This window comes from Camelus ferus, chromosome 10 (genome assembly GCF_009834535.1).
Source record: "Camelus ferus isolate YT-003-E chromosome 10, BCGSAC_Cfer_1.0, whole genome shotgun sequence".
In the NCBI taxonomy this organism is placed as follows: Eukaryota; Metazoa; Chordata; class Mammalia; order Artiodactyla; family Camelidae; genus Camelus; species Camelus ferus.
In genome coordinates, this window is record NC_045705.1 from 56382031 (window position 1) to 56394566 (window position 12536).

Sequence of the window (12536 nt, forward strand, 5' to 3'; positions counted from 1 at the left end):
GGGTTTTTTTTCTTTAAAATCCCTTTTGTGTCCTGGCTGTGAAATGTTTGCTTTCTTCAAGTTCATGACAATATTATCTTAGTTTTTTTCTTTGGAATCTTTATAGTTTTATCTTTCAAATTTAGGTTTATGTTATATCTCAATAAAGATTTTTTTTCATTGAGGTAGGAGTGAAGGTTTATTTTGTTTTTCATACAGATATCCAATTGTTCTAGCCCCAAAAAGATATTTTCCTGTCACTGAAGTGCATGGATTTATCTGTTGAGAATCAATTAATTATGTTTGGGGCTATTTCAGTTTTCTTTATAATTTTTTTCAACAATGTATTGATCTATCCTTACATAAATACAAGGTAACTCCTAGGATATGTGATACCCTAGGCAAATATATCCTTAGGGTTCCCATCTAGATGAACAGTTTCATTAGAACTATATTTAAAAATCCACTGGCTCATGTTATATGAATTATTTATAGATGATTATTTAGAATAATGGAAAAAATACATTTATTGTTATATTAGTTTATGAGGGCTACTGTAATAAAGTACCACAAACTGGTTTAAACAACAGAATTTATTATGTCACAGTTTGGGGGCTTAGAAGTTCAAGATTAAGGTATGAGCAGGGCTGATACCCTCTGTCAGCTGTGAAGGAAAATCTGTTCCTTGCCTCTCTTCCTAGCTTTTAGTGATTTGCTGGCAATCTGGGCTTATAAACACATTACCTTGATCTCTGCCTTCATGTCTACATGCCATTCCCTTTGTCTGCGTATCTGTGTCCAAATTTACCCTTTTTATAAGGACAGCAGTCATATTGGATTAGGAACCCACTCTACTCCAGTATGACCTCTTCTTAATTAATTACGTCTGCAATGACCGTATTTCCAAATGAGGTCACATTCTGAGGTACTGGGGGTTAGAATATCAACATATGAATTTTGGGGTGGTGCAATACTGTGATTTCTCATATATTTAGTAGCATTACTGAGAATTGTAGCCCTGGATAAAGCCTCTCAGCTCTGAGGAACTGTTTTAGGAGGTAAAGGAGAAGCCAGTATATATAGTTTTTGCTGAAACAACAACAACAACAACAAAAACAACCATGTAGTCAAACATCAAAAGATTACCGCTAGTCACAAAGAACAGGTATCTCAAGTTCATGATTTTAGTGCCTGACTATGTATGGGAAGATGCAAGATTCTGGACTAATTGAAATTATTCCTTTGCTATGCGTCTTAACTGTCTAGGGCCAATATCCTGTTTTTCTCTTTCCAAATTGCCCTCAGGGTACATCTTAGTAGTACCGAGGAGGTGGACTGCATTGACTGATGGCTGAATGGCAGACAACTGTCTTTGTTTACTGAAATGAAAGGCAACATTTTTTTGTCCACATGTATCAGTGACCTTGCTCTCACAGAGCCCTGGTATCACACTAGATATGTATATTTCATGCAAATAATTATTCATACTTGCACATGTATATAAATTATACACATACATTCTAAAACAAATCTAGTCCTTTGCACACATATATACTAGTATCTCTCAGTATACACATTAACACACATGATAAATGAACGCTTCCGCATTGTGCAAAATATCCCTTCAATCGTAAATATACATACTCTGACTAACAATAAAATACATGCAGACAGATAAACTTACGCTCATGTAATCTCAACAACATACATTCTTAAACATGCATTCAAATCCCATGCTTTTGTATTTGTGTGTACGATGGAAAGAGAAAACTTAGGGTTAATGCTTCCAGCTTTGGCCCCCAGTCTCAGAGGAAGCCAGTTTGAGTGTGAGGCACTGGGACCTAGGAGGAGGGAGAGAATTAATGCTTGGGGGAAGGGAAAGGCTAGACTTGAACAGGATTTTAAATAGGCTCTAATGGATGGTCTCTGCTAAAAGCTGAATCCCAGGAGCAATTTATAGCTACTTGTGGTCATGCTGGACTTGATGAGAGATGAAGCAGTGCCGACAGTTAGTGGTTCCCTGTACCTCATTATCTCTCATCTCTGCCCATCCCAGAGAGCAGTAGGACTCACAGAGGCTTCCAGGAACTGGAACACAAGGTGTGCAGAGTGCATAACTGCCTGACTCACTGGGGGCTCCAGGTACAGGGTCCCATGACTGCTGAGCTTCATCCTGAGATGGGAAAAAGATTTGCTGTTTGTAGTGTGTCTTCCAGGGACACTCCAGAAAAGCAGGAAGACTGCCCCATACACAATCCTTCTATGAAGGAGGTCGGGTCTGAACCCTGCTCCTGCATTATTGTTCTATGCCTTAGTATTAGATACCCCAAAGTAAGAAAACAGTCTAATTTTCCCTGAGGCTATTCCTTAGCAAGATCTCAACTCATCTTACTCTTTATCCCTTCAGCCTTGAACAATGTGGATTGAACTGATGGGTATTTTCCACATAATGAATGATTTGGAAGACACTAGATTGCATGGGAAGGCAGAATAAAGTGCAGAGAGGAAAGAGAGGTATCTCTCCAGGGCCCCCATCTCCCACTTCAGATTTGGTTCTCAGGTCAGCTCTGCTTCTCCCTTGTCTTCCAAGAAAGAAAATCTGAGAGTGGAAAATCAGAATGGTATGAGGCATCTCTTATGGGGAGGCTTTTGGTTTGTGAAAAGGCTATTGGAGAGCCTGAGATATAGATGAAGCAGGGAAGAGAAACTGGCTTTGTAGAGGGGCTGCTTATCTGAGTAGCTGAACCCTGGTTGGGAAGAGATTCACCACCGCAAAAAGTGTTTGGAGAACAGGTGAGTTCTCTATTCAGGCTCTGGGCAGAGGCCAATAAAGATGCCATCCTAGAAAAAGTAGCCTATACCCAGAGATGCTAGAAGACCAACCTGGACAGAGGCATCCAGTCCAATGATGTAGCAGGTGTTCCAGGTTCAAATGCAGATCTATCTGTAATGCAGTATATAATTTTGGAGGTCTCCTCTGTATTTGCCTTTTTCATGATAGGGCAACAGTCTCTGTTTTACACAACCAGAGTGAGTATTCCAGAATGATTGTTCCAGTCAATCATTTTCTACCAGAGATAGTGGTGAGTACCACCAATAGCACTGGCTGTAGAGTTATGCACTTGGCACTAAGTTATTATATGGTCTTGGGCAAATCATGTAACTGTTCTGAGCTCTATTCTCCTCATTGTAAAATAAGGATGCAGAGGCTTTGTAAGAGTTAGAAACAACAAAATGTAGAAGCATATAGTGTTATATCTACAAAAATAGCAATATCTTCCAGAATTTATCAAAGAGATTATTAAGCACTTTGGTAAATTGTGTCTTTAGCTAACATCTTTACCAGTGCCCAGTGCAGGAGTGAGTACGGTCCAAGTATGCTTTTCCAGGTACCCCTGAGCCTCAGTGACTATATCCTCACAAGTGGAGGGTGACATATAGGAGGCAAAAAGGAGGGAGGGAGGGAAGCTCTGGCTCAAACAGAATTTATGACTGTTTGGGAAGACCAGCACAGGCAGAAGAGGATAAAACAAAACCCTAGCCCCCAGATAATGTGTGTGTTGCTGAATTTTCACCATACCTTAGACGGGAGTATTTGTTTTGAGCAAACCAATAGCTATTATCTAGGTAGGATGGTAAAGTTTCCAATTGAGATCAAAACTTATAAGGTCTGAACTTCATTTTTCTCACAACATTATAAATCTAGGGAAAATCAGAAAAAGGCTAGGACCTTTAAGCCAAGTGTTTTTCAAACTGACTTCCTACCCTGAAAAATTGCCCAAAGGTTTTGTTGTTGTTTTGTTTAATTCAGACGCAGGAGGCCACAGCATAGACCCTGTTGTTTTACATCTCTAACTGTCTCATCTGGATGTCTGTCTTTGTATCTATGTGTATATCTCTATGGAAGGGGACAAAGGGACTCTTCTGTAAAAATCTGAAACACATTCAGATTATGAACACCTACAATACTGGTCAGTCCAAGTGTGGCTGTGAAGTCCCAAGAAAGAGAGGGCACATGGGGTCAAGGCCTGACCCAGCCTCTAACCAGCCCCACCTCCCCAAGGTCAGCCAGCCCTGCAAGGATAGAGAAAGAAGGCACAGTCTAGCCCTCCTCCAGGGGACTTCTAGGAGACAGTGGGGTCCCTGGCTTTGGGAGTCTCAGAGCCCATCAGCAGGGAGATGCTGGGAGATGATTATCCCCTTTGGAGATGTAGGAGCCCTCTCCCAGCTAGAAGAGCACAGGCAAGTTGCTGTTCCCCACACCTACGGAGCCCAGGTCCACTAGGAACGGGTTCCTCAGCGTGGTGTAATACGCCAACTCCTTCTCTGAGTCACGGATTCCCAAGGGATGAAAGGACCTATGGGAAAGGTTAAACACATCAGTTGTTAGTTCTAAACAGAGTGAAAGGAAAAGAATTACCACAACATTATTTAGATGGTTTTCCTTTAGCAGATTCTACTTTCAAAAAAATATTGATTCTTGTAAAATATTGCACTTGCAGCTAGTATGTTTTGAAGGACGTGAATATGAATAAAGAATAAAGAATAGCAGTCATTTTATATTGTGAAATTTTATTTATTAAAATAGTTGAAATGATTCTTGTTTACCATTAAACCTGGTTGCCTACTATTCAATTATTCCATCCAAAAGATTATAAACAATAACAATGATTTTTTTTTTTATTATCATCTGCAAAGAGTAGGTTACCTTCCCAATGGAGAAAAATTAACCATCCTGTGATGTTGGCTTCAGGGAACAGCTCTTCTCATCCTGTGTCCTTCATCCTTCTTGGGATTCCAGGACTCAAGGAGTCTCAATTTTGGATTGCCTTTCCATTCTGTGTCATGTATGTTGTGGCTACAGTGGGCAATATCACTGTCCTTCATATAATCCGAACTGATCACACATTGCACGAGCCCATGTACTTCTTTCTGGCCATGCTAGCTATTACTGACCTGGTCCTCTCCACTTCCACCCAACCTAAAATGCTTGCCATACTCTGGTTTCACACTCATGAGATTGAGTACCATGCCTGTCTCATCCAGGTGTTCTTCATCCATGCATTTTCTTCTGTAGAGTCTGGGGTGCTCATGGCTATGGCCTTGGACCGTTATGTGGCTATCTGCCTCCCACTCCGTCACTCTAGTATCCTGACTCCATCTGTAGTGGGTAAATTGGGGGCAGTTGTGATGATTGAGAGGGCTTCTGTGGGTGAGTCCTTTCTGCTTTATGGTTTCCAGGATGCCGTTCTGCTCTAACCAGATCATTCCGCAGTCCTACTGTGAGCACATGGCTGTGCTGAAGTTGGTGTGTGCTGATACTAGAGTAAATCATGCGTATGGGCTCTTTGTGGCCTTCTCTGTGGTTGGCTCTGATATGATTGTCATCAGTGTATCCTATGTGATGATTTTGAGAACTGTGCTGTGGTTGCCCTCCGGTGAAGCCCGGCTTAAGGCTTTTGGCACATGTGCTTCCCATATCTGTGTCATCTTGGCTTTTTATATCCCGGCCCTCTTTACGTTCCTCACCCACCGCTTTGGACATCATGTGCCCCGTGTGGTACAAGTCTTGTTGGCTAATTTCTATGTACTGGTACCTCCCATGCTTAACCCCATCATCTATGGAGTTAGAACCAAACAGATCAGGGACAGGGTTATTCAAGGATGTTGTAAAAAAGACCCCTGAGTCAAGCAGCACAGAGCCTCAGCCACCCCATTTGCCCCACTGATCTGGGGACATAAATGCAGAAAGTCTGCCAGGCTGTCACACATTGTCACAAAGTCATCTCTGTGACCAACTGGCTTAGAGGTCAGCAACCCTCCTGAAGCAAGAGGAACAATTCTCAGGATACCCAGAACAAGAATTCTCTAAGAGAAGTGATTAATAATGGATGCAAAGTTGACCTACGTTCATTATCACAAGAAGACGGTAAAAGACATATTCACCTATCAAATTAGTGAAGATTTGAAAAGAATATCATATTCCACAGACCGCTAAGGTGAAAAATTATTTCTACATTGTTGGTAGAAGTATAAGTTGGTATAAAAGGAATTAAGAAATTTCCATTAACACAGTTTAAAAGTCATATATTTCCCCATCTTTATTTCTGTATAAAAATAGAATTTTAGAAAAAATATACAAAGACATGTAAAGACCCATAATTTATAAAAAAAAAGGAAAACATTTAAATATCAATCTATAAGAAACCAGATGAAATAATGAGCAATTGAATGTCATGTATCATGTAACTGCTACATTTGCAAAAAGTATCTCAAGATGTGAAAATGATCAAGATATAATATGAAATTTTAAAAATTGCCCATACAGCTGATGCCAATTCTAAAAAAGGAATATATATGCATAGAAAAAGTTTTGGAAAATACATCCTAATTCTAAAAATAACTAATAGTAGTAGTGAGATTTGTTCTATTTTAATTTGCTTTTGCACCTTTATATATTTTTAAAAATTATCCTTAATTGATGTTTAATTTCAGTATGAGAAAAAGTAATTGAAATAACAACACAAGTGTGTAGAAGAAGTTCATTCCATGCTGAAGCCTAACAGAGTGCAGTGGGCATTCTGAGAGCGGGAGGAACTCTGGAATAAATTTCAGAAAGGTTTGAAAATCTAGATGTAAAATTGCTGCCAGAGTCACAACTTCTTGAGACTATTAACAGAGAGAATTAGGTAGGCTAAATGGTGGTCTCTCTTGGCATAATTTGATTCCCTGGTAACAATGAATTTCAAATGAAGAAGTTTTCAAAAAGAATAAGGAAAAAGAGTCTCCTCTGAAGATAACTATATCATATGGTTAAACTTCATAAGAAAGTCACTAGAAATTTTATTATTTGTTAATATTCAATTTCCTTTTAAATTAAAATTTTAACCTGTTTTAGAAAACTACATATCCTTCCTTTATTGTTTTTTTGTTTTTTGAACTTTATTGAGCTGTACTTAACATGCAAGTAGTTGCACATATTTAATGCATACATTTTGATGAGTTTGAACATACGTATACACCCAATACCATCAGCACAAGCAAGATAATAAACGTGTCTATCACAGTCATTGCATTTGTGTTTTTATCTGCACTCACCACTCTCTTGTCAAAGTCAATGGTGAAGAAGGTTCCAGAATTCAGGATCTTTTGTTATTAAAACCAACATCAAATGAAGGTGTTTTAAGAGAAATCAGGAATATGTGTGCTTTTCCCAGAAGGAACAGCTGTTGGAACCTAAAAATGCCCGTAGAAGTGAATAGGTATTCTAAAGGAGCATTTTCAAAATTCCCAAATTTTAAAGTTGCAAGAAACCATGATACCCTTATCAGCAAATCAGTTAATGATTGCGTATCTTTTTCTTTTGAAAATTAGCTTTGTGTCTTAACTTGTGACAATAAAATGCAGATATATTAGTACATCACTTTAATGAGTTCTGATACATGTAAATGTCTGTGTGGCTACCAGCCTAATTAAGATACAGAAAATTTCCATCACTTCAGAAAGATTTTTGTTGCCTCTTTGTAGTCAGACACCCACCCCTCTCCATCCCAAGCAGGCAAATCTTGATCTGATTTCTTTCTCTATAGATGATTGTTTTCTCTCACTAGGATTTGACTCTGGTGTCTCGCCTAGTATAAAGCTTTTCAGATTCGTCCATACTGTTGCACATAAGAATAGTTCATTTCCTATTAATGCTCAGTAGTATATTTTATTTTTTCAAAATACCTCAATTGGTATATTGTTACCATTCTCCTTAGCTTCAGCCCTTCTAGACTTTTACTTCCAAATGTATCAACCTCTTATCTGTCTTAGGGCTTGGCTCTTAATCATTCCACTTCCTCACATTGTTCTTTTCTAGGACATTCTGTATCCCTGTCATTATCCGTTAGGTCTCAGCTGTACCACCTTATCCGTGAAATGTGTTTTAACCTGTGTATCTCAACTAGATGCTGCCGCTTACAATTGTCTTTTAACACAAATATTTGAGTTCCTCCCTATCTTAGCACAATATGTAATTATTTAAATATTTATTTATTATCTGTTCCTTTGACTTGAATATAAATTCTATGAAAGCCTGGCATAATTGTTTACTATTCTTTCCCCAAACCTAGCTCACTACAAAAACAAAACAAAACAAAACAACACAAAACAAAACAACCCAAAAAACTAGTTATGTTAAATGAATGAGTTTTTACGTGTTTGATACCATTGTCCCAACAATTCCACTATGGAGCACAAGATGGCATTTGCAGGTCCATTTTCCCCTCATTCCTCCAAAACTAGGTACCAGACTTTTCAGTCCTAAGGGCTCCTTCCATTATCCCCATGGGAATTTTGAAAGATGTTTGTCAAATGAGATAAGTTTGCTATAAAATATAAATAACAATATTCCCTCACTCACTTCTTTTTATTAACAAATATGAAATGTTTAAAATTACAGTTTAAATTTCTATTCAAGAAATATTTACTGAACAATTATCTGCACCATTCTGTAAGAGGATGGGAATAGAGAAGATAAACTGTCCATTACAGCATCTAAATAGTAGGAGACAATGAAAATAAGCACCCTGCGTATCTACAATGCCAGCCCCAGTGTAAAACCTGAGTACTTAAGCTATGCAAGTATGTCACAATTCAAAACATCCTTAAGTATTCTGAATCAATGAAAATGGATGATTGTCTTTATCACACCTTAAGAAACAGTGGATCCAGGACATTACATTTGTAACTAAACTCAAGCTTGTCTGTAGTCATTTGTGAAAACTACCCAGTGAGCACTTTGAGTGAGGGGCTCAATTTCCCACTTACAAGGTGGGCAGAGTCATCACAGTGCCTCCCTTCTCTCCAATGTGACATAGTGACTGAGAGAGGCCAGATGGAACTTAAGAAAAGCAGTCCCTGGCAGGTCAGCTTCTCATAGTTTTTAAACCTTGCTAAGAGCAAGTCAGGCTCTCAGAGCACAGTTTTAGACTAATTTCAAAACAAGAACACTTGGTGCTGGGATTATAGAGATTAAAATTTCATAGCTCATCCTAAAAACCCCTTCTCTATGCTCTCAGAACACCTGGTGCTGGGATTATAGAGATTAAAATTTCATAGCTCATCCTAAAAACCCCTTCTCTATGCTCTCAGAACACCTGGTAAAATCTGCTGTCATCACACTCATGGCCTAAACACCCTAATGAACTGATTGTGTGTTTTAATGTTAATTCTGTCTTCTAATCCTGAAGTCACTGCCTAATTCTCTAGCTTCTAAATCTAGAACTCCCGGGGCCGGAGGAGGAAGGAAAGGCCTGAAGAGGTACGATGCCTGACTTTGCAGAGCACAGCCTTTGCCCCATCCCCATCCCAGATAAACCTGGAGTCTCAGCCTTTGGGTTCTGATTATCAACGTGTCTATCTTAGGTATGGACCATCAAGGAAAAGATTTGAACTCTTCGGTTTCTGGAAGCCCTCCAGATACCAGCCCCAACATTTCTTACACTCCTTTGCATCACTGCAGGTGCGTATATGTACAGGTAGCTATAATTATCCAGTTACATTTTGTAGATGAGGAAACAGAAACCAAATAATCTAAGTAATATCCTTGAGTGTATTTCTGAGCCAGAATGTATAGATAGCAGATCCAGAAAGTGTGTGTGTGGTAGGGGGCTGGGGGAGATCAACGAACAAATAAATAACAGCAACAGAAAAACAGATCTCCTAGGTAGAACTTGACCCTTTCTAAGAAATCAGCTACGGATCTTATAGCTCTGAGGAGAAATTTATAGGGTAGCCCACATTAATGACACCCCTGTTGTACAAAATGTCTCACAAGGAAAAGTTGTAAAAAGAAGTATGTATCCATTTCTGTTTCTGGAATGCGCCAGCTCTATTGTAGATCTCATATGGGTTTTAAAAGAGGACCAAGGCCAGTGGGGAGGTGATAGGGACAGAATACCATAGCATAGTGGCTATGGAGAGGAATGAGGCTGAGAGCAAACACAGGCTTGATGTCACCTAGGAGCTTAGGTTTTAACTTGCAGGACAGAAATCCTCTACTGTGTGTGTGTGTTTTTTAATTGAAGTTACAATTAAAGTAACAGTGAAAGTAACAATGAAAAGTAACTGAAATTTGTAATGAAAAGTAACAGTGGAAGTACAGTACAATTGAAGTAACAATGTCAGTTACATGTGTCAATTTCTGGTGTACAGCATAATGTTTCAGTCATATATATACATGCTTATATGGATCCCAGGCAAATTCAGGGTGAGAACTTGTCCTGCTGGGACTCAGACAGAAACTAGGATCCGAGGGAAAAAGAAACCTTAACAGATAATGCTGCCTCCAGATCAGGGTGAAATCAGGAAACAGACTTAGCAGGCTATAAAGAATTAAATAGAGTGGAATCTAAAAAAATAATGACACAAATGAACTTAGTTACAAAACAGAAATAGACTCACAGACATGGAAAATAAGCTTATGATTACCAAAGGGAAAAGGAAGGGGGAGGGATAAATTAGGAGTTTGGGATTAACATATACAAACTACTATATACAAAATAGATAAACAACAAGGTCCTGCTGTTGTTATATATATATTGAATATATATATATGTATATATATATTCAATATATATATATGTTTTGAATATATATATATATATTCAATAGCTTGGAATAACCTGTAATAAAAATTAAAATGAAAGAGAATATATATATGATAACTTGACTCACTGTGCTGTACACCAGAAACAGACAACACTTGTAAATCAACTATGCTTCAATTTTTAAAAAAAGCAAAATAAAATAAAATTACATTTTTGTTAAAATGAAGATAAAAGACTGTCTAGTCAACATATGACCAAGGTAACAACAACAACAACAACAACAACAACAACAACAACAACAACAAAGGATTAAATCAAGCACAAGGAGAAGGATTAGCTGATGGAGTGAGGTGTCCTTTTTCTCTCTCTCTCTTTCCCATTTTCTTGAGCTTTCCAATTTATTTTAATCAAATGTATGTAAAAGAGAAGAGTGATTTAATATATCCATAGGCATAGTGAAAAATAATTTCTTTAGACCAAATTAACTTTTATGTGGAAAAAAAGGACAAGGGTTAATGTAGTATTGCTGTGACTCATTTCCATTTGGAGACTTTATGTTTGAAGTGTTTATTCTTCATTCCATAAATCTGAGTCTGTGATTTATAAACACTGCCATCAGGAGAAAACGTAACACATTTTAAAGGTTTAATTTAGGAAAAATATGTGTATTTATTAACATATGATAAGTGGTTTCCTGTTCAGACAATTTTCTAATGACTCAGTTCTCGTAACTCCCAGTCTCCTCAAAAATAATGTGTTTATGACTTGGTTAGTCTCTTCAGAGGATAGGTTCCTCCTCCAATGATAATCTTCCCCTGGTGCCACCAGTGTAGACTAGGCCTCCACCAACTTCTTATGTCTTTTCAAGGTGGGAGGATTCCCAATTCTGGATCTGTTTCCTGTTCTATTCAGCTATGTGAGGGCTGTTGTGACAAACAGCCCCCCTCTTTGATGTGGCTTACACTGACTACTTGTATCAACGTGCATTTCTTCCTGACCCTGCCAGCTTTCATGGTGGAGATCCTCTTACTTCCACCCTAAAATCCTGTCCTTGTTATTAGTTCCAAACCCATAGAATCAACTGCTATAACTGCCTCTACTCTGCCAGGTCTGCTTTATCCTTACTTTCTTTTCTGTCAGCAACTGGAACCATGGATTTCTCCAAAGGTCAGTAAAAGATTGCCCCACAGTGGAAGCTCAAGTTCTCCAGCTGTCTCGTTATAGCCTGTTCTACTCAGAAATAAATATCTGTTAGCACAATTGTTCTGAAAAAGCAGAAGGAATAAAGAAGATCGAGAACGGAAAGGATTATAGTGTCTTTTATCCAGGATTGCCTAGTATGCAGTATACCTGTGAAGTGTTCCAGGAGTAGAACTGGATGTCCCGCTGTCCTTAAACTGTGACATTAACTGTGTCATCTGCATTTAGAGGCAACGTGATATCCAGGAAGTGCACAGAAATTAGAATCAATAGACCTGTATCCAAATCTCAGGTTTTTTTCCTTAAGCAAGATATTTAAAATCCTAGTCCCTTAATTATTTCATTTCTTTTTTTTTTTAACATTTTTTATTGATTTATAATCATTTTACAATGTTGTGTCAAATTCCAGTGTTCAGCACAATTTTTCAGTCATTCATGGACATATACACACTCATTGGCACATTTTTTTCTCTGTGAGTTATCATAACATTTTGTGTATATATCCCTGTGCTATACAAAGTTGTAGAATAGATAAACAAAATTATTTCATTTCTAAATTGGGATTATGAGTACTCATTTGAAAGAGCTATGGTTTGAGCTAAATAAAAGCATGAGCTTAAGAGCTAAATGCAGAACTTGAACAGAGTGGGTGTTCAGTGACCATTGCTGTTTTTAATGATAGAGAAGAAACATGGGTCAATGTGGGGAAGAAAAGCAGCAGAGAGAACAACTAAATTAGACTGATCCCAGCAGAGAAATCTACTT

General features: G+C 38.2%; 2 protein-coding genes across 2 annotated transcripts in view; both read left to right on the plus strand.

Annotated features, from left to right (window-relative positions):
• LOC102515287 (olfactory receptor 51F1) overlaps positions 1 to 12536 on the plus strand; it is a 64500-nt gene that overhangs the window by 35446 nt on the left and 16518 nt on the right. The window lies entirely within an intron of this gene.
• On the plus strand, positions 4711 to 5665 carry LOC102512307 (olfactory receptor 52R1). Its single transcript, XM_006173608.3, is given in 2 exon segments — positions 4711 to 5175; positions 5177 to 5665. Coding segments are annotated over 2 exon segments (945 nt in total). The 5' UTR covers positions 4711 to 4719.